This window comes from Blennius ocellaris (assembly GCF_963422515.1).
Source record: "Blennius ocellaris genome assembly, chromosome: 13".
Taxonomy (NCBI): Eukaryota; Metazoa; Chordata; class Actinopteri; order Blenniiformes; family Blenniidae; genus Blennius; species Blennius ocellaris.
In genome coordinates, this window is record NC_137662.1 from 20090856 (window position 1) to 20109958 (window position 19103).

The window sequence follows — 19103 nt, forward strand, 5'->3', positions numbered from 1 at the left end:
CTTTTAATCACCGTGGCATTCATATTCGGTATGGGAAACGCACCACGGAAGGCTTGGATATTTTATTACATGCTCAGATTTGCCGCTGCATCTGGCTCAAATTTCCTGCTTGTGAAATGCAACTCATTAAAAAGTGAAGGTCGGCATGAGGAACAGTCCCTGCAAACACACAACCATCTGTATTTGAGGTGATGCTGCCATATGCAGAATCAATAGATGACAGTGACGTTATTCTTGTGTGCATATGGTATGGACCTAATGCTGGATGTTCATATATTCACTCTTATGAAGCTTTATGAGCTCCTTCTGTCTGAGATGGCTTGATTAAAGAGCATTACACTGATTACCACAGATTAACACAGCATCTGTTTAAAAGGCCACATTGCCTCCACAATTTCATAAACCAGCTCATCAGAAGTCCAACGAGAGTCACCAAAAAAATAAACAAAAACAACTAGAGCACAGCTAATAGCCTTAAGCACCCCATTAAAAAAAAGTGCACCAGCATCATTTTCTCTCTTTCTCACCCCTTCGCCCTCCTTCCCTTCTCGTTTACTCATTTGGCCCGCAGTGCTTCTCTACAGGAGAGAAGGAGCAGGAGGAGATGGAGGATGAGGCGGCTGACCGATTCTGAGCAATCCCTTCTCATCCCACCTTCATCCATCCTCACTTCCATCCCTCACTCCACTCCACCCACCCGTGTCCCCTCCAGCCAGAGTCGTCCTGCGTTAGCGTCAGTGTTTCCAGTAGAGCTTCAGGAGGACGAGGGAGAGCGACACACAACAAGCCAAGTCCACCCCCTCCCCCCTTTCTACCCTCCTTGACCCCCCCCCCCCCCCAATCCATCTTCACCCACAGTCCTCACATCTATTCTGCCTCTTTGAATTCACTTCGCCTAACTCACTTTCTCTATCTTAATCTGCTTTTTTTTTTTACTCTGCATTTCATTGTGCCCACATTAGTCTCAGGGCCTGTTGGTGTTTATGCACATTACAAGCCTTAAGGTTGCTCCGCATTATTGGCAGCCCAACCCCGTTTGGCCAACTCTGCTGTGCTGAGGCCATATGACCCCAGAGTGACAGATGGAGAAATAGCAGGGAGAAGGGTGTCGCATGAAAACAAGCCAAATAGGTGCGAAAAATCAAGAGGCAGCATATAGAAAACCCAATGACTCATACACACACTAACCTTAATCTACTGCACGTCCATACACTGCCCATGGTCACCACACATCACTTTTCATAGTAGAGGTCAGCTGTGAGACAGGATGTGGGGCACAGGCCACAATCTTTTAAATGAGTCGAAAACAGGAAGTCCCCAGGGCTCAATTTGTGTGTGTGTCATTTCATACCGCAAACACATTTGTCTGGCATTTTAGGGCATGAAATGAAGCATGTCATTGATTTGCAGTGTGAGGTCTGGCCTCAGCTTAGCTACAGTATGATTGATAATGGATATATGTGTCTCCGGCCCTCCACTATAATTCCATTTAAATCAGAGCTTATATGAATTTCAAATAAATTGCACTTATACAATGAGAGGCCACATTTTTAATCAGAAGAATAAAAAAAAAGAAGGTTTCTACTAAATCCATCAATAAAAATGAATCTACAAGTAATTGCATGCAAAATAAAAGGGAAGCTTAAAGGAATACTCGTGACATTTGGGAAAGAAGCTTAGTTGTTTTGTTGCAGAGTGTTAGATGGAGGGATAACTATGTGGCCGCAGCACCAAAAGCTGATTAACTACCTGAGCACAGATGGGAAAGAGGGAGAAGCTGCGAGCACCGTTCTGCATGGAAGGCAAACAAAGACACCGACAAGCAACACATTTGCTCTCATTTGTCGAACCTGAAGAGAGCCAACAATTCTCAGATTTTCAAGAAGGATAGCCTATTTTTATTTTATTTTTTAAAAACATCCCATCCATCCATTTTTTCCACCCAATTTATTGTGATCAGGTTCACAGCAGGCTGCAGGGTATACACAGATTGTAGCTTGGTCTGTGGGTAATACGATGATGTGGAGTTTACATGTTGTACTTGTGTGCAAGAGAGTTTTATCCTGATAATTTTGTTTATTTTTACATTCTCAAAAAGGCTGTACCCTGCATTATCCCATCATCAGGTGGGATCGACTCCTGTCCTCTGTGACCCTAGGATGGATTCTAACAATCAGTAATGTAATAATGGCAATTATCAAACTAAGCCTCACTTATGTGACAACTTGCCAATAGTCTATTCAGATATTCAATCATTGTCGAGTTTTTGGGGTCAATTTTTGTGCAGTTTGTTTATCAAAAGTATGGGACAATTGTCCTAGTATTTCATTGGGGATACATACGATTCAGCACTTCTTTCAACTATATGGTTGTAAAAAATAAATAAATCTGGTATTTTATCACAATATTTCCAAGTTATTATGTCGGTGTCAAGTTACTACAATATTGGCTTTATTACATCCAAAATAGCCCAAATTATTATATTACTGTCAGTTGTGCTATTAGCCATTTTCAAATTATTGGTTGCGACATGGATCGAGGAGAAGGAAAGCTGAACTGACAGGATGTCGCTGCATCCTGGTTTTAAGTTCTATCCCTTAAATTCACAACATTCTCCATATTTGGGCGTCCAAAATCTTGAGAACTTGCTGGCTGATTATCTTCGGGGCTTCTTTCATATCATTACAGCCACTTGAGGTCACCCTCTGCTCCATGACAGTCATATAACTATAGTACATTCTTCTATCCAGTCATATATTTGCAATCACAGGTCAGCACTCCAGTCAAAGGTCAGATTGTGGGTGGTAACTGGGGGAAAACCATACGCAAACTATACAATTGAAGCACTGGAAACAAACCTGGATTCTTCTTGCTTTGAGGTGTGAGTGCTCACAACTACTGCAAACCACGATACATAACTAACATTTCCTTAAGATGATTAAGTTGCTGGTCAATAAGTATTATTTAGCACGTGTAGTAATAGGGATATGTAGCTTTTGAATTCACAAGTTTATCTGGCAAATGGTGGCTTATGAGCTGAAACAAGCCGATTAATGAATAGGAAGATCCTATCAAACAGCATTTGTGTGGTGAGCTCAAGCCAGAATATCTATTAATTCAATAAAAAAATTAAGTAATTTCACATTCAGTACACAAACTACAAAACACAAAGCAGTGAATGAAAGTTTGGGTTTTTTTTTCTTTTCAAATTCTCCACAAAAATGTCCTTCTTTACTAAATTCTAACTTATTTAATTTGATGAGAACCAAAAGTTTCATCTTTGAGAAGGAAGAAGTGAATTCATTCCAAGTAAATTGAGCATTTTCAACAACAGGACTAAATTATAGCTCTCTGTTCAAATTCTGAAATTATGTTGCTAAACAAGGTACTGCAGAAAGTTAAAGTGTGTTTTCTGGTGAGTTGCAGGTTTTTCTGTATTTAAAAAAAATAAAAAATAAAAAACCCCAAAACAAAATAAACAGGCGCTTGAAGCCAGACTAATCAGCTGCTGTGAGCATATTGTCCACTGGATGAGAGCCAGATTTGGTGAGGCGGCAACCAAGTCGCAGATCCTCTCATTTACACCTTTCCTGCAGAGGCAAGCTGCTCATGAGAACAATATGTGAAGCTGTGGACTCTGCTGGTCGCTGTGTGAGGAGGCTGCCAGGCGGGATGCTGAATAAATGGATGGTGGGTCTGGTGATAAAAGGCCCATCACTTGTCTTGTCAGCAATTTAACTGCCCCCCCCCATCCCCCACCCCACACACCCCCCATCCCCATCACTCACAAAAAGGAAGATGGAATTGAAATTAGCCACACTGGCCCTGGGAATGATTGCCAGCTGTGTCGGACATATAATTGTAGGGGAGAGACCAAGTGGCACTTTGACATTTGTGATTGAAAAGCGTCTTTCTTATAACATATAAAGGGCAATACAAGTTTTTTGTGTGTTTTTGGGAATCTAAAGAGATATACTTCAAGACAGAGCTATCATTAAAAACAAATAAATAATAAAAAAAAATATATATATTGTGTTTTTTTTTAATTCTGGCATTGATTTGTTTTGCATATGAAGATTGGCAGCAGACACCATAATCAATGTTTTCCCAACATCCTTCCCACACGTTACAGCCGGGCTCCTGCACCTCAACATACCAGTATTTACATCCCATTTAGCATTCTGCTGTTATATAAACATGAAGGCGGTTTGGTGTTTTTTACTTCGCAAAGCACCTGTTGAAATTAAATGACGGACGAGGACAAAGTGGGCGAGTCACAAGCTGCCGCAGAGCAGAGTTTAGTGGCACCACCTGTTTTTGTTAAGGGCTCATTTGGGTTGGTTAAGAGACTTTTTTTTGTTTGTGCTTTTTTTGTTTTGTTTTCCCTCCCGCCTGCCATGTGCCGCCTGAACGTTAATCTGCTGCCATATTCTGGAAGTGGATGAGGTTTGTCACTACCTGAAATAAAGTGAATCACCCTCCCGGCTGCACAACTGTTGATATATCCTCACAGGATGCCGAATAGACGGGCTTGCATCACATTACATTATTCTACATTTACACATCTAAAAGCAGATAAAGATAAAATATGCAGCTCATTACAGGAAGGAATAAACTGCCGCCTGTAACCTAAAAAGGACCCATCTTATGAAAATGCTCTTTAATAATTTCAAAACATTTAATAATCTGTTGCTGAGCAACCATTCTCTCTCGCTTCACCAGCCATGAGTCATTTAAAGTGGCAATACTGCCCCCTTGAGGTTTTTATGTGTACCGCTTGTGCTTTTGATATGCATTGAGCAGACTGAAACGATGGATTCAACCTAAAATGGCTCTCTTCAGACACTGGTCTCTAATTTAGTTAAACTGCTCTTTGTAAAAGGACATCGCAGAGATCAATCCCACTACAAGATATTGTAAAATTTAAAATAATTCTTATCACACAAATAGAAAAAGGTATACAACTTAAATCGGAGATTCCTAACATAAAGATAATGGGGACATTAACATTAAACAAAAAGTATATTTGAGAGTTGTCCATCTATGCACATCTCATACTTAAAACACTTGCCATTTGGATTGTGTGACCGGGATAATGCCTTAAAAAACAGGAAATGCCAAATAGTGTTCCTGCACTCAGTTGAATAACAGATACAAATAATTTTTTCCCCATTCATTACACCATGGTCTTTGTGAGTGCTTCCATGAGCCACTGATTCATTTTGTTGGATTAAACAGATGCTCTGAGGTGGATTAGACGTCATGTCACTGTAACCACGTCACTTCCCTTGGTTTACTCCCAGTGTTGACGTACATGGGATAAAGGTAAAGTGACTTTGGCATTTGGTTGGACAAGCACCCAATTTAATAGAAACTAAAAATTTGTTAAAACCAAATGCTTGTTTTTGTAGAATTATTATAATTTTTTTTTAAACTGGATGGAATTCTGTGCTTCAAGTGCATACATAGAAAATTTTGATCATCACGTCCAAATACAAGTATGCGGGAAATTAATGCATCTAAATTGCTCACATCATGAGTGTTTCCATGTTTGCCCTGTGACCTGTCCAGGATGTGCCCCGTCTTAGCCTTAGCTGGATTAAACGGTATATAGACAGATGGATTGATAGCCATCTGGTGTGTCTGACAAGCCTGCGGAAATAGGCAAGTTACCAAAAATTACAGATAAGGTAGTGGACACCAGTGATTTCCAAGTATTGCCCTCGGTGAAGGGACTTTCTCTTCACTATATATCAGAGGCTACGGAGGAAGCTCAATTTCAGCTTGTGTTGGCCAGAGCAGTAAAATAGGTGCATATTAATCTGTAAATCAGAATTTGTCTTTGTGTTGCAGATAATTCATAAAAGTACCTCACAAAACCAAACATTTACGACTGAATAAGTCTACAATCCCAACATTAAATTTATTTTTTTTATGAAACTTGTCGCACAATACAGTGAGTGGAAGGAAAATAAAATCTTTAGCATTATGTGTACTTTTAAAAACACTGATTGTTTGAATTTAAGGCTAGTTTGATAAGCAACAAGGTAGCCATCTTGCATGGCAGCGTCAGATATTTTAGTTTGAGTAATCATTGTGTCCTTAAGAAATGTTTTGACACTCCTGCTTTCAGGTATGCTTGTTACATATTGGGACAAAATAGTTTGCCATCCAGACATTATTGTAGTAAATATTACACTGTGCAATAATGAAACGATGTGATAGAGGTCAGACTTTCTGAATGCTGAAATTACATCTTGATTTTAATGCGGACTCTTGTGACAGTCCATCACTTTATCGTCTATACTAATTGATCTAATCCAGGGTTTTGGAGGGCTGGAGCGTCTCCCACCGTGCTATAGATGAAGGCAAGGCACATAAAGGACAGGCTGTGAATCAAATCAGAAATTTTCACTGAAGAGAGAACTAACCCATACTGGATATAATTCTTTGTATACAATATGGTTTGTATACAAACCTGAAAGTGCAACCTATTTAGGGATTGTATTTTCAAATGTTATTGTTGCCACAATGACACAGTGAAGACATGTCGATTCTTACTTTCCACATGATTTAAAGACAATAAAACCAAAAGGAGACATTTGTTTGCATACATTTATTACCTTCATAATATTGTTTGAATCTTTGAACAAACTTTGTTTTTTCTGCCGGCTCGACAAATTCTCCAAAACATCTTGTGTTTATGTCTGTACTACAATACAGTTAGAACAACAGTAGCATCAACAGATGCCACAGTGAACAGAGCTTTGGCCACATGGCAATGTTTATACACAGATTCCTCCCTGGAACTTTATGCAGATTTGTACCTTTCTCACATAAAAATACAATGGCTGCATAGGATGAAAAAATTGTACAAAAGGTATGTAATACATAATTTCCTTAGTGGTTTACATTTATTATAAATGTACCATTCGATTGCAATACAAAGATTCCTTCAAATAATCCCTTTGGGAACAACAACATGGACTAATACCAACAAATCAAAAACATAATCGTGAAACTACACTATTAAGGGCAATGAATAGACAGGCTGGCAGTAAACGTTTTTGACTATGCAATTCCCTTCACGGATCCGTAATTAAGATGCAACAACATGCAACAATCATTTCCCTAAACAACATTCATTTTATAAGACGAGAACCTCTTCTGCCCTCTGAGCAAACGCATCCAAACGAGGTGAAGTGTGAAAACAAATGTCTGCTAGGCAGGAACACGAGTCACAGCACTGAGAAGATCAGTGCAGTTTCAATGTAGTACCATGATGACGGAGGCCGAACCAGCCCCGGGTTTCATCTCAGGATCAAGAATCCCTTGCAATATATGTTTTTTTTCCCCCTCCCTCTCTTTTTTTCTTCTCAAAGAAAAATAAAACAATTACCTGGTTGGCATCAGCAACCATGTCATATTATTAATTAGTATAGATTTTACCAACTTGACAACCACATTGAAAATGGCTCAAATCAGATGCCGAGGGTGTTAAACTAAAAGCACCTTGAAAGGGAATCATAAAAAAAACCTAGGAGAGATAAGTGACCGACGTTGACCGTTTCACTTGATATAAACACGGCTGCTATGGTGAAACATTTGGCGAGAGAAACGTTTTCTCAGAAGAGTCCTGTACATTCCTTTTCTTTAATAATTTTATACACAGCACTTTCATTTAAACCAAAATAAGAAAATCCCTCAGCTTTTGTACTCATCGTGCCGCAAACAGAACGATGAGAAAAAAATAAACAAAATGAGGCACTTAATTGCACTTAAAGCACCCTCGTGATGTTGGAAAATCTTTGGGCTTGTAGTGTTAACCCTCGGATATATTTTTAGGAACATCAAGCGCACAAAGATAATGCTTGAGTCACCCAGAGTTGATGAACCGCAAGACGGATGATGTTTCTCTTCTCCAAACGCATAACTGAACCCAGTTCCTAATATGAGCTGTAATGACAGACTGTGCTGCTGCATGCATAATCCTGTTGCTTTATTAAACATTGCTTAATAAGGGCTTTTCGGGAGGGATCAGATTGCATGAGTGATGGTATAAATTCCAGATTATTTGTTTGTTAATCTTACAGTGACCCTCTGGTAACTTTAGTTTATCTATGCATCAGAGAAATGTTCACCAATACCAACTTGGCGATGGGTAAACCGAGCCTTTGTGTGAGGCAGCTCCCATCTGGACATGAAGATCAGACCAAAATATTAGTGTTCCTAATGAAATATGTCCCTGCTGAAAAACTAGCTATATACATTGGCACTTTTTGCAACAAAGGCACGGCCTTTTTCAGTTATGAGGTTCGTCTTTCTTTGTTTTTTTTTTTAGCTCACAAATGGAGTAGCCAGTTAATAGAAAAGCCCCCCAAAAAAAGAAGGCACAAAGCTCTGATATCACATCTCAAGTACCAGATGTGTATTTTTTGGAGCTTTAAGGCACATGGACGGGGTCACAGGGAGGCCATCGCTGACAAAAAACAAAAAAAACAAAAAAAAAAATAGATGAGAAAAAAAGAGCATGTACTATAAACAAACAAAGGAAAACCACAGAAAGATGCCTGTTGACACAATCGGAGAGAGGCCTACGAGGCTGATCCTCACTGCCTCGCGTCTCCGCTGCTGTCAAATGGCACAGCCATGTTATGGCTCCACAGATTTAGATGGCCAAAAATAAAAAGCACAAGATACTTACAAAAAAAAATAAAATAAAAAAAATCATTGAAACCCATTCATGAACATATAGAAAAATACACATTGTAAACTGATAATCAATAAACATTCCACTTATTCGCCTAAAATGGTAATACAAACTAAAAAAAAAAAAAAAAAGATCAATGCATAAATGAATACAAAATACTTAATTTTTTTTCATTTTGTCTAGAAATACATACACAAACTGCTGCTAAACAAAAAACAAAACACTGACCTGGAGGAATGTCCACCACCTGATAAACAGAAGGCAGCTAAACGGCCATACTGAAGCTTTTTCTTTGGTGTGTTCAATTTGATCACTTCGGTGCACTGGACCTGTTTGGCACTTCATTTGGTGGCGCTCAAAATCTCACTATTTAAGTGCTTCCATTTGGTGTGGTACAAAATGCATCTGTGCTTTAATGCAATAATAATAATAACAAAAAAAATGCACAAGTATTATTTCAATTTAAGGAATAAGGCTCTCACAGGCAAAATTCTAGTTTTATTAAAGTGCAAGTTACTGATACAAACAGCCTAAATGCAAACGCAGGTTGTATCAATGTGTAAAATGATTGTACTAATCATTCTGCCTGTTCCCTTGAACAAAAAGTGGACAGAAATACTGGACAGTACCCTTTTTCAGAACTGTAACATTGCCCTTCATAGATAAAAGCTCCAAGACAGATTTGTGGGTCTACAATGAGTGAACACTGAACCCTACATATTTGAGAAATCCCTTTTTTTTTTTTTTCCAATTCTTGTTGGTACATCAGGTGAATATGGCTTTGTTTTTACATATACATATATATTTATACTATATGGCATGGCAACACTGAACAGTCTTTTTGGGTAAACAACCGCTGAAACCTGGGCGCCACTGAGAGACTCTCTCCTCCTTCATGGACGGTTTGTGGGAAAGCCTGCAGGTCTGAGCGCGTCTACCATCGCCCGCTCACGCTGGCCATGTCGGCGTGAAACTGACGGGAGAGGCGGCCGCTCGCTCCCCCTTCCAGGAAGGAGGACCTGATGGGTGGCTCAAAAAGCTTCCTTCGGTTCTTGTTTAATTCTGAGGGGAAAAAAACAAAGAAGAAACACACAAGCACCACAAAACATCAGCGTGGTTTTTAAAATGTGGGCAGCTTCTTGTTGGGTTGTTATGGGAAACTGCAGTGGCTCATATAAATACGGCCAAGGAGTATGTTAACAATTCTCTACAGCCTCTTTTGATTAAAAATGACATGTAAATTACATTCATATCACTAAAGAATTGCTCAAATCAACAAAGGCCCTCTTTGTGTCCATCTGGTTTTACGAAGCCGCTTGGACAAAACGCTTTCAGGAAAAAAATGTCAGACGAGCACTCATCTCAGAGTTATTCATACGATAGCTGCGTTTGGCTGCTGCCAGCATAAACCTTCAGTCTGATTACTCGAGACAGACGGCTCACGCCAGCAGCTCTTTTTACTGGCAGGCCGGTAGGAAGCTAAAACCTGGATTGCCTTGACTGGTACTCTATCTCGTCTTGAAAAGCAGAAACTTAGAGAGTCAGGAGAACCTGACAGACGTGGATGGTCCCCGTTTGAAGCCGTAGAGTCGGCCAGCCAGGAGGAAAGTTGGCCCGGCAAAAAAATAAATCTTTGAATCATATAACTTTCCAAATAATCAGAGCCCCGCCTTCGACATTTCCCCTCGCTGGGCTGACTGTCAGGCTCTGGTCTGAGGTTAAATGAACAGAATACCCATGACAGGAAGCCCGTGATCCCAGCATGAGCGTGATTAACTTAAACAGCCAAACAACTCCAGCTATTATGACGTCCCCAAAAAAATGATGTCATTAATGAAGTGCGACATCCACCACAATCACACTGGATTGGGTGCAACAATAGGGCAGAGTCGACTTCTGCGTCGGGGCGGCAGCTGCTGCTGCAGCAACATCGACACACTCATCTGAGAAGAATTTTACTCAAATCCAATTGACTGCTGCAAATTACTCAAACATGTTTTCTCATATCTTTACAAGATGGTGGAATTTGCTTTGGCGAACTTGCTTCCATGCGCCTGCGCTTTAAGGGTCCATGTGGAGCGGTTTGAGAAGACTTGCGCTCAGTTGTAATTAGATGTAGTGCAGGTTTCACCCTTACACAGCTGGAGTGAAGCCAAATGTAGGCCTCGTCCACGCGAGCCAAAACGACATCTTTTCTCTACAGCGTCCTCAAAAAACAAAAACACTATGAAACACTGATGACTCAACACAAGGCTTCAGGGCATAGAGTTCATGTGCAAGGCCTTTAACGGGTGCTGTGACTCACCAAATACACGGAGCACATAGAAATTTAAAAGTCGGCTTATAACCCTAACCCTGCTTATAGACCTCTATATAGCTCCGAGTTGTATAGGTCTATGGCCCTGCTCCTTCTCCAGCTCGTGTCAGTAGCTTCTGCAGCTCGACCAGAGCCCTTAGTCTGAGATTGTTGTGTGAAGCAAGAGGGGGATTGCCTTGTAGTGTTTTTAAGCAAGACAGTTGACCATATTTACTTTTTGACAAAGCAAACTGTGCACAGCTGCCTGCACTCTAAAGATCTGAAAAGTGCAGTAGAAGTTGTGCCACCGCGGATTGCGCAGGCCAAGCCATCGGTTCAATGCCACAACACACACAAATTATTGCATGCACTTTCAAAAAATTAAGAAAATAAAAATGCAAGTAGGTGCATGTACTGTATTTGTACCAGAGATTGCGAGCAGCATTTTCCTGCGTGCGCCAAAGGTGGTGATTCCCAGTTCCTTCAGGTCCTGGTCGGTTAGAGTCAGGAATGTCTGGAGGTCGATCTGGAAGCAGCAATAAATCCATTTCCCTCAGTTTTCACCACAAATCAGAAACCTCAACCTAAAGGAGACCTTGGTCCATACACATCTTGAGTCAATGTGGAAGAGTAAATATTACACTGTAAAATAATTGCTACACATTACATTAAACATTTTAAATAAAACAGTTTTAAATAAAACAATTATTATCAGATTTCCAACTAAATACACCGTGCGGTGTCATGCCGTCCTCCAACACATTTGCTTGATAACCAAAGAAACAGAAAAATGTGGTGAACCTCGTCGCTCATAGCTCCTCTGTATCCTCCTATTATCATCTCTTCTTACATATGAATAATGACAATCAAATTTAAATAGAGGTGAGAGTGAAACTAACTGTACAGAAGAGATTTGTAGAGTAACCTCACTCCAAGTTCGGGGCCAAACTCAAACCACCATTCAGTCTTCAAAAATGTTTAACAAGTGGGTAAAATGATGCAGAGAAGCGGTGGGCTGCAGAGTCTCACACACCCAAACCGTTTTTCATTCTGTAGATAAGCACCAACTGAATAATCGAGAGTCAGTATGGGCCAAGCAAAGTTCACAAAGACAAAAGAATGAACTGACAAAGCCAGAAAGTGAAGATGTCCTTGAGAGAAACAGTCCGGCTAGATTTTCCAATAAACTTTCTACAACATAGATTCTAATTGTGTTTTCTCTACTTACTGTTTTCACGTTAGGGTTTCACATAGTTAAATCTTTGTTGTGTTGTTCTGGAGTTCAACACAATCTAGATTAAGAGCAGTGGATTGCATTAACACCGGGGCGCTCGTTTAAAACAAAAGCATAATAATATGCTCTTTCACATTTCTATATTCCATTAAAAGTATTGGTCAGTGAACAGTTCACCCGTTGCAATGAAGGAGCGCAGTGTGTCCTACCTCTTGTTGCTGGAAGACGTCCGTGTATTTCCCCAGGCCCAGTTTACTGAAGAGCTCGGGCAGGTCGGAGCCTTTCAGAGAGGAGTTCAGGCTGCAGCCGTTACTCCCCGTCACTGATGAGATGGAGTCCATGTAGTTGCTGCTGCTGAGGAAATGCTCTGCAGCTGCCAAACAAGAGGATCAAACCAATTCAACGTAAAGAAGCAAATACTGACTGTATGCAGAAAAACTAGTGAAATAACCACAGAATCCCATCATCCGGTTCGATCAGTATATAAAAATTAAAATGTGTTCATTTTGTATTCAGGCTGAAATATTCCGCTGATGGTGCCATGCGAAGTTCAGCATAACAACAACCTGATGGTGCTCAGAAACAATAGGAACAAGACATGATCTGCAGACACCTGACTGACTCAGTCAGATGTCAGTGGCTGCAATAAACGCCGACTGGCTGATCGCACCGGGGAGATGACAAGCCCGCTATATGTGCTGGAAGGTGTTAACAAGCCATAAAAAGGCTGCATCTCAAACGATTCGCAAGGAGCAGGTGGCACCGGAGTGAGAGAGTGATGATAACTGAAGCGGACAGGCAAAGTGCAACAGGAAGGAAACAGCAGCCAATCAGCACTGTGGGAAGCACACCAGGACTGTTCTGGTGGGAGACATTAATGGTTTCTGGTCAGAGCTAACGCCTAAACCAGAGGGATGGTTTTAATCTAAGCAAAACTAGTGAGGTTAGTTAAAAAAAAAAGAAAAAAAAAAGAAAGAAAAGAAATTCATGTCTGCTAACCATTTTCTTAATATGTTCTTTGGAAATGTCATCCTGCATTCAGTAATGTAATTTTGATTTTAATCAGAATATAACTCAATCAGGCATAGTTAAGAATAGTTAAGCATGACTGTGCATAATGAAATATCTTTTTGTGCTAATATTACACTGTTCATTTAAGTTCTTAAGTAAATGTAAAATATAAACAAATAAAAATGTGTTTGTTCGTGAGACGGACGCAAACAAAAAGACTTCTAACTGACCGGATTTATTCTGCTTCCTCTTGGGGCTGCCGACAGCTGAGGGAAACTCGGTGTGGCTTGGCAGGCCGTTGCCGGCACCGTTCCTATCCCGCCAGTTGTCAGAGTCACTGCCGTTCCCTATGCCTTCCCGACTGTTGGACCGAGACAAGGACAGCGGGGAACCCTGAGAAAGGATATAAAAAAAGAAAGAAAGTCCAAAACATTGAAGAAAAACTGAAGTTGGGAACTGCTGAGCTCAGAGTGACTGCATCTCATCTGAACATGGTGCACAAACAGAATTCCAATGTTCTAAAGCATGACGAAGTGACGCCTTAAACCTATTTGTGGAGGGTGGGGGGGGGTCTTTGTGTCTGACCTCGTATGTGGTGCTCATGCTGGGCTTGTAAGGAATGTGATTTGCTCTCCGCAGCTCCTTGATGGTCTCAGCTGGCATCGACTTGGAGAAGCCCAGACCGCTCCAAGTGTTGGTCGGAGTCCGCACCTCGGTCACCACAGGCTTCTTCAACATGGCTGTGAGACGACGGACGGGCACAAAAACAAGGCATGATAAGAAACGTTACTTTTAAGTACATAAACATTTTTTTTATCTACATAACACAAACATACATACATAAAGGTAATTCATGCTCTTAAGTCCTGGCACTGCTATTAATACATTCATATATGATGGAAAATTTATGAAAACTCACCTTTGGTTGCTAAAAGCTTCTTCTGTTCATAATCAAATGCCTGAGAACACAGAAGAAAATGGTTCATTTATGACTAACTACCAACAAAACTGTGTATCTCCTGACTTTGAAGGATTACAACTTCAGCACAGATTTGACTGGTTTCTTTCGTTCTCCAGAATTTTCATTTGAAGATGCTGCAGGTAATTTAAACATCATTCACGAAAGCTCAAGTGTGTTTATCCCACTTGTTCAGCAGAAACAGCAGAAAATGTTTTTGTCTCGAGCCCGCACAGGTTCACTGCAAGTTTTAAAACAACTAGCACCTGCGGCATCTTGCACCGACATTGTCAAACCCGAACTGACGGCATGCGTCATCTTTAAAAGGGCCAGTCCACGCACTCCGTTTTACTTTGATTCAGTTCAATCAAATCCAGCTTTATCATACCCTCCATGAGCAACAGATCAGTTTATCTCGACTGTGTGTGTGTGTGTGTGTGTGTGTGTGTGTGTGTGTGTGTGTGTGTGTGTGTGTGTGTGTGTGTGTGTGTGTGTGTGTGTTCTACCTGCATGTTTGCAAAGGATGCCTGTGGTGCCAGCCTGATCCTCTCCCTCTCATTCTGCTGAGCTGCCCTCTCAGCAGCCCGCTCGCTGCCCGGCGCTCTCTTATCGGCCACAGGACTGTCCGAGGAGCTGGACTCGGCGTCCGAGAGGAGGCAGTCAGAACTGGTGGAAATAAGCAAATATTGTTCAGCGAGTGAAAAAGAAAACAAAATCCACCATCTCTTCATCTTCTCACTTAAGCAAACGCTGATGATCAGTATAAGCATGTGTAACACTGTCCAAATGACAGCAAGAGCCTTAAACTCCTAAATCCCCACATTGGGCTAAATAACCTTTTGTCGCTTTATGTTTCCTCATTAAGTTTTGTCCAATGTTATAAATAAAAGCTTTCATTTTTGGATTGATTCACATAAATACCATTTCATCATTGCATAAAACTATTACTACAGTACCGGTACATTTAAACAGCACAAGTTCTTAAAAACTTGCGAAGTGAAACAGAAAAAAACAAAAAAAAAACAAGTTGATGATTTCGAAGTTGAGACGTACTGTAGGTGGGAGTTCTTGGTGCCCTGCAGGAGCTCCACAGCCTGTCGTTTCCCTGATGATGTCTTGCACGAAGCCAGCATCTGTTTCAGCTCACTGCCATTGGCAGAGTGAGAGGGGCTTCTGGGCATGCCCACTTCTACAAATGTATCACAGCCTGCGAGACACAAACACAGCCCGATTACTCTCCCGTCTTCTGTGCCGAAAATGCAGAAACCACAGCTAAAACACTTCTGGTTCGATCGTGTTTTTGTGGCGTACACAGTCTGCTTATTGTAAAGGAGTATTTTTATGTCGCTGTGTGGGCTTATGTGCTGCACATGTGCGTGAAGTAAAGCGTGAAGAGTCTCACTTGGATGAATTAGAAACACAGCTACGATTATGCTGGTTTTCAATTGCTCGAAAAGAACATGCTGCATGTAACAAGGAATCAACGGGTGTGAGTAAGTTTGAAACTATTTGAATGTACACCGGCTGTACGGTGTAAAAATAATGTCAGTCTGACTAATGAAGCTCTCTGGGGTTTAATGTTTGAACAATTCCCCTGGATTCGTTCGGTCGACGGTGCAGCAGTCGAGATGGACAGGCGGACTGGGCGAGCCAGTCCAAACACATCCTGAAACACGGAGGAGGTGAAGGAGGGAGGGAGGGAGGGGAAAAACTCACCAGGATGCACCGCACTGGGGGAGGACCAGCTCAGAAAACAGCCGGGAAAAACGAGACGCGTGAGAGGGAAAGTTTGAGGGGAAAACCACGAACGTAAGACACAAGAGGAAATGAGGGCCTTTCTGAAGCACTTGGAGACCAGCAGTTAATCTGTCTCCAGTCCAATAAGTGCAGTCAGAGGGAGTATGAGGTTAGCAGGACGGTATAGAAAAATAGAACTAGGTTCACTCAAGTCATGCTCCTTTAAGTGGGTTTAAGGGTTACATAAATCCTATGTGGAAGAGCTTAAATTGCACCTTTATGTTAGGTCTGAAAAGCTGAAACTGCTTAAAAATGATGTTTATACGTGCTTACAATAACATAAATCATAAGATTGTATAAAATTTAAACAAAGCACTAAAGGAAAGAGCTGCAACTAAGTACCTGTTTACAGTGAACTTTCTGGCATGAGTGAATGTTTTACTTCGAAATCAAGTATCATACATACAAAAATATCATTAAAATTGAATTATTTTAATCTAATCTTAGACACAGTTTGCCCTTGTCAGGTTGAATTTGCAAATCCGAGCAGGGTTGGATTGACTGTTTGGATGGGAAGTTATTGTTAAAACAGTTGAGCAAAAAGAAACATACAGGTGCTTTTACGGAGCGATGTATTCTTAATTAATAAATCCACAAAACATGTAGACAGGGTTACGTCAACGCCTCACTAGTGTACAGCCTAAACCCACATATTCTGTAACGCAATACCCTCATAGGTATTACTTGAGTTTTAGGGCACAAATCAGATCAGAATAATAGTTTTAAATGTCTAAAAATGACCTGAAAATGCACAAACTTAATGTGGTAGTAATCCAAACATCCAGCTCAATGTCTCTGTGAAGCTGGTTGCATTTCCCTGCGGGGAATACCTTCATCTGGGCTGGACTTGCTCGACAGCGGCTCTGATGGATTGTGTCCACTGGCCTCCTGGACTGAATCACACGGAGCTGGACTCAAAACGGTTTCTGCAAGCGATGCGGATGCTAACCTCCCATAGACTGAAGCAGGATGCTACAAAGGCAACATTCAGAGACGGAAAAAATAAATAAATAACAAAATACATGAAAGGTAATGTCAAGTAAAAGCAACTGGATTAGCAAGTATAAAAACCTGCCAAACCTTGACGTGTCCATTAAGTGTGCAGTCGGGGACTCCATTTGACTGCTTGTCTATGGGCGCGAGGCCCGGCGGGGGAGACGGCGTGTTCTGTGTGTAACCCTGTACGCTAGACAGCAGGATGCTGCTCAGCGTGGCCTGAGCGGCGGGGTGCAGCATAAGCTGAGACGAGAAGCCTGAAACCACAGACGGTAGGATCAACACTTCTTTAACGAATCATAAGCAAAATGCTTATCTGGAGGCTCACTGTCCGTCTTTGCCAGAGTAAGTGGAATCATATTTAGGTCGCGACGGCAACGATGTTTTAAAAGTTTATCTAAAAGATACACATTTCTCCCCTACACATGCTGATTTTGCAGAGAAAAAACAGGCACAAGATAAAATACTTTTCTTTCCTTATCAGGCATTTTAGCACATCTGCACTTCATTTACATGACAACTTTTTACATTTTATTACTAATAATTCGGCTTAGTTTTTTTGTGTTAGTTTGCATGAGAGATGAACAGCTATTTTGCATGACTTAATATTTCTATCACTATGAATGAGCAGGACAATAACACATCAAAGACTACAACATCACAAGCATTGTAGCTTGTGCACAACTGACGGAAATAAACAACTACGCAACAAGACAATTTAAATACATAAATCACATAAAAATGTATTGTTGCACAATAAGCAAATAACATACAAGAAAAATTACAAACGTCTCAATTTTGAACAGGATTGTTCGTGCATTCGTCTGTATCCACTTACATGTATTTTAAAAATGTTAACCACTAATTTCATGTGTTTGTAGTATCTGTATTTCAGAAAAAAAAACTGAAACCATAAAAACACGATTTTACAAGAGTAAAGAAAATAATTGCACGAAGCTGTATACGAACCCTGGGTGCTGGTGAGTGAACTGGGCCACAGGGAGGGCGTGGGGGTCGGGGTGCTCGGACTTGGGGTCTGCAGGGGGCTCATGGAGGAGTTTAAACTGTTCAGCACAGCGTTGGGAGCAGCGGAGTTGGGAAGGGAATGGGGAGCCGTCGCACCCAGAAAACCTGCAGAGGGCGTGAAGGAAAAAAAACTGAATGGTGAAAAGAAAGAATGGTGAAAATCGGAGAAGCGTGACTTGGTGGTGGTCCCGTCAATGCGCGGAGCTATTTCTCAAGCTAATCACACATTACACCAAGGCCCTCAGAAAATGATCCCGGTCTTCCAGCCATTTAACTGGAATCCCATCAAACTGACATCAACCAGAAAGCAACAGAGGAAGAATTTCTTACATTTCGACAAGGTCACGCATACATAAGTACACATCTAGTGTGTCCTCCATCGCCAGTGAAAGCGTGTTATCGAGGGCACCAACAGTGTGGTGCTTGGTGTCTTAACTCAACAGCGTATGAAAACAGAAAGACGCAGGTCTGTGGCTTTAACAAGGGGCTAGTTTGGCTCCAGGAATAAGGCCAAGGATTCTTCTGGAACGCTGGCCTGTAATCTGAGGAAAAGAGGCATGTAGCAATTACTAGAGTCCAGGATGCGGTCGTCCACAACTTCACCCCCAGGCCACTGGGTTTAAATGAGACGGCAAGAAAACCCTTCAAGTTTATGGCTCCTTTGTGACCCGTTTATAAGATTTTATTCAGCCCTATTGTTTTCTAAGGACACAAAATATTTGCATATAAAAAAAACAAAAACAAAAGAATTCAGTCAATAAATATTGTACTGGTGATATAACACTAGACATTTAACATAAATCACACGATACCAAATTTATGTAAAAGTTCTGCTGGACTGAAAAACAACAATCACGAGAAATCTGTTTCTAATAAAAAATTTTTTTAAATACGTTTGCAAATGCAAACAAAAATCTTCAATATTAGTGATGTTGCACCTTAAAATCAACCTATAAGATGGTAAAGGTCATTTCTACTGAAAATGCTGACCATCTCTTATGAGCTTTTCTTCAAAATGTGGAGCTCGATGTGTCAAAAGTATTAGACTTAAACTTTGTTTTTGTCAAGTTTTACT

General features: G+C 40.9%; 1 protein-coding gene across 1 annotated transcript in view; it reads right to left on the minus strand.

Moving 5' to 3' along the window:
• Positions 1-6601: 6601 nt before the first annotated feature.
• The window catches only part of bicc1a (BicC family RNA binding protein 1a), a 60999-nt gene continuing 48497 nt past the window's right edge, over positions 6602-19103 (minus strand). Inside the window, exons 11-21 of the mRNA XM_080507804.1 lie at positions 17972-18133; positions 17087-17259; positions 16837-16978; positions 15263-15416; positions 14716-14875; positions 14171-14210; positions 13837-13991; positions 13482-13644; positions 12450-12613; positions 11433-11532; positions 6602-9772 (exon numbers count right to left, since the gene is read on the minus strand). Coding sequence (XP_080363930.1) covers positions 9645-9772; positions 11433-11532; positions 12450-12613; positions 13482-13644; positions 13837-13991; positions 14171-14210; positions 14716-14875; positions 15263-15416; positions 16837-16978; positions 17087-17259; positions 17972-18133 — 1541 coding nt within the window. The 3' untranslated portion in view covers positions 6602-9644. The remainder of the gene's footprint in view (positions 9773-11432; positions 11533-12449; positions 12614-13481; positions 13645-13836; positions 13992-14170; positions 14211-14715; positions 14876-15262; positions 15417-16836; positions 16979-17086; positions 17260-17971; positions 18134-19103) is intronic.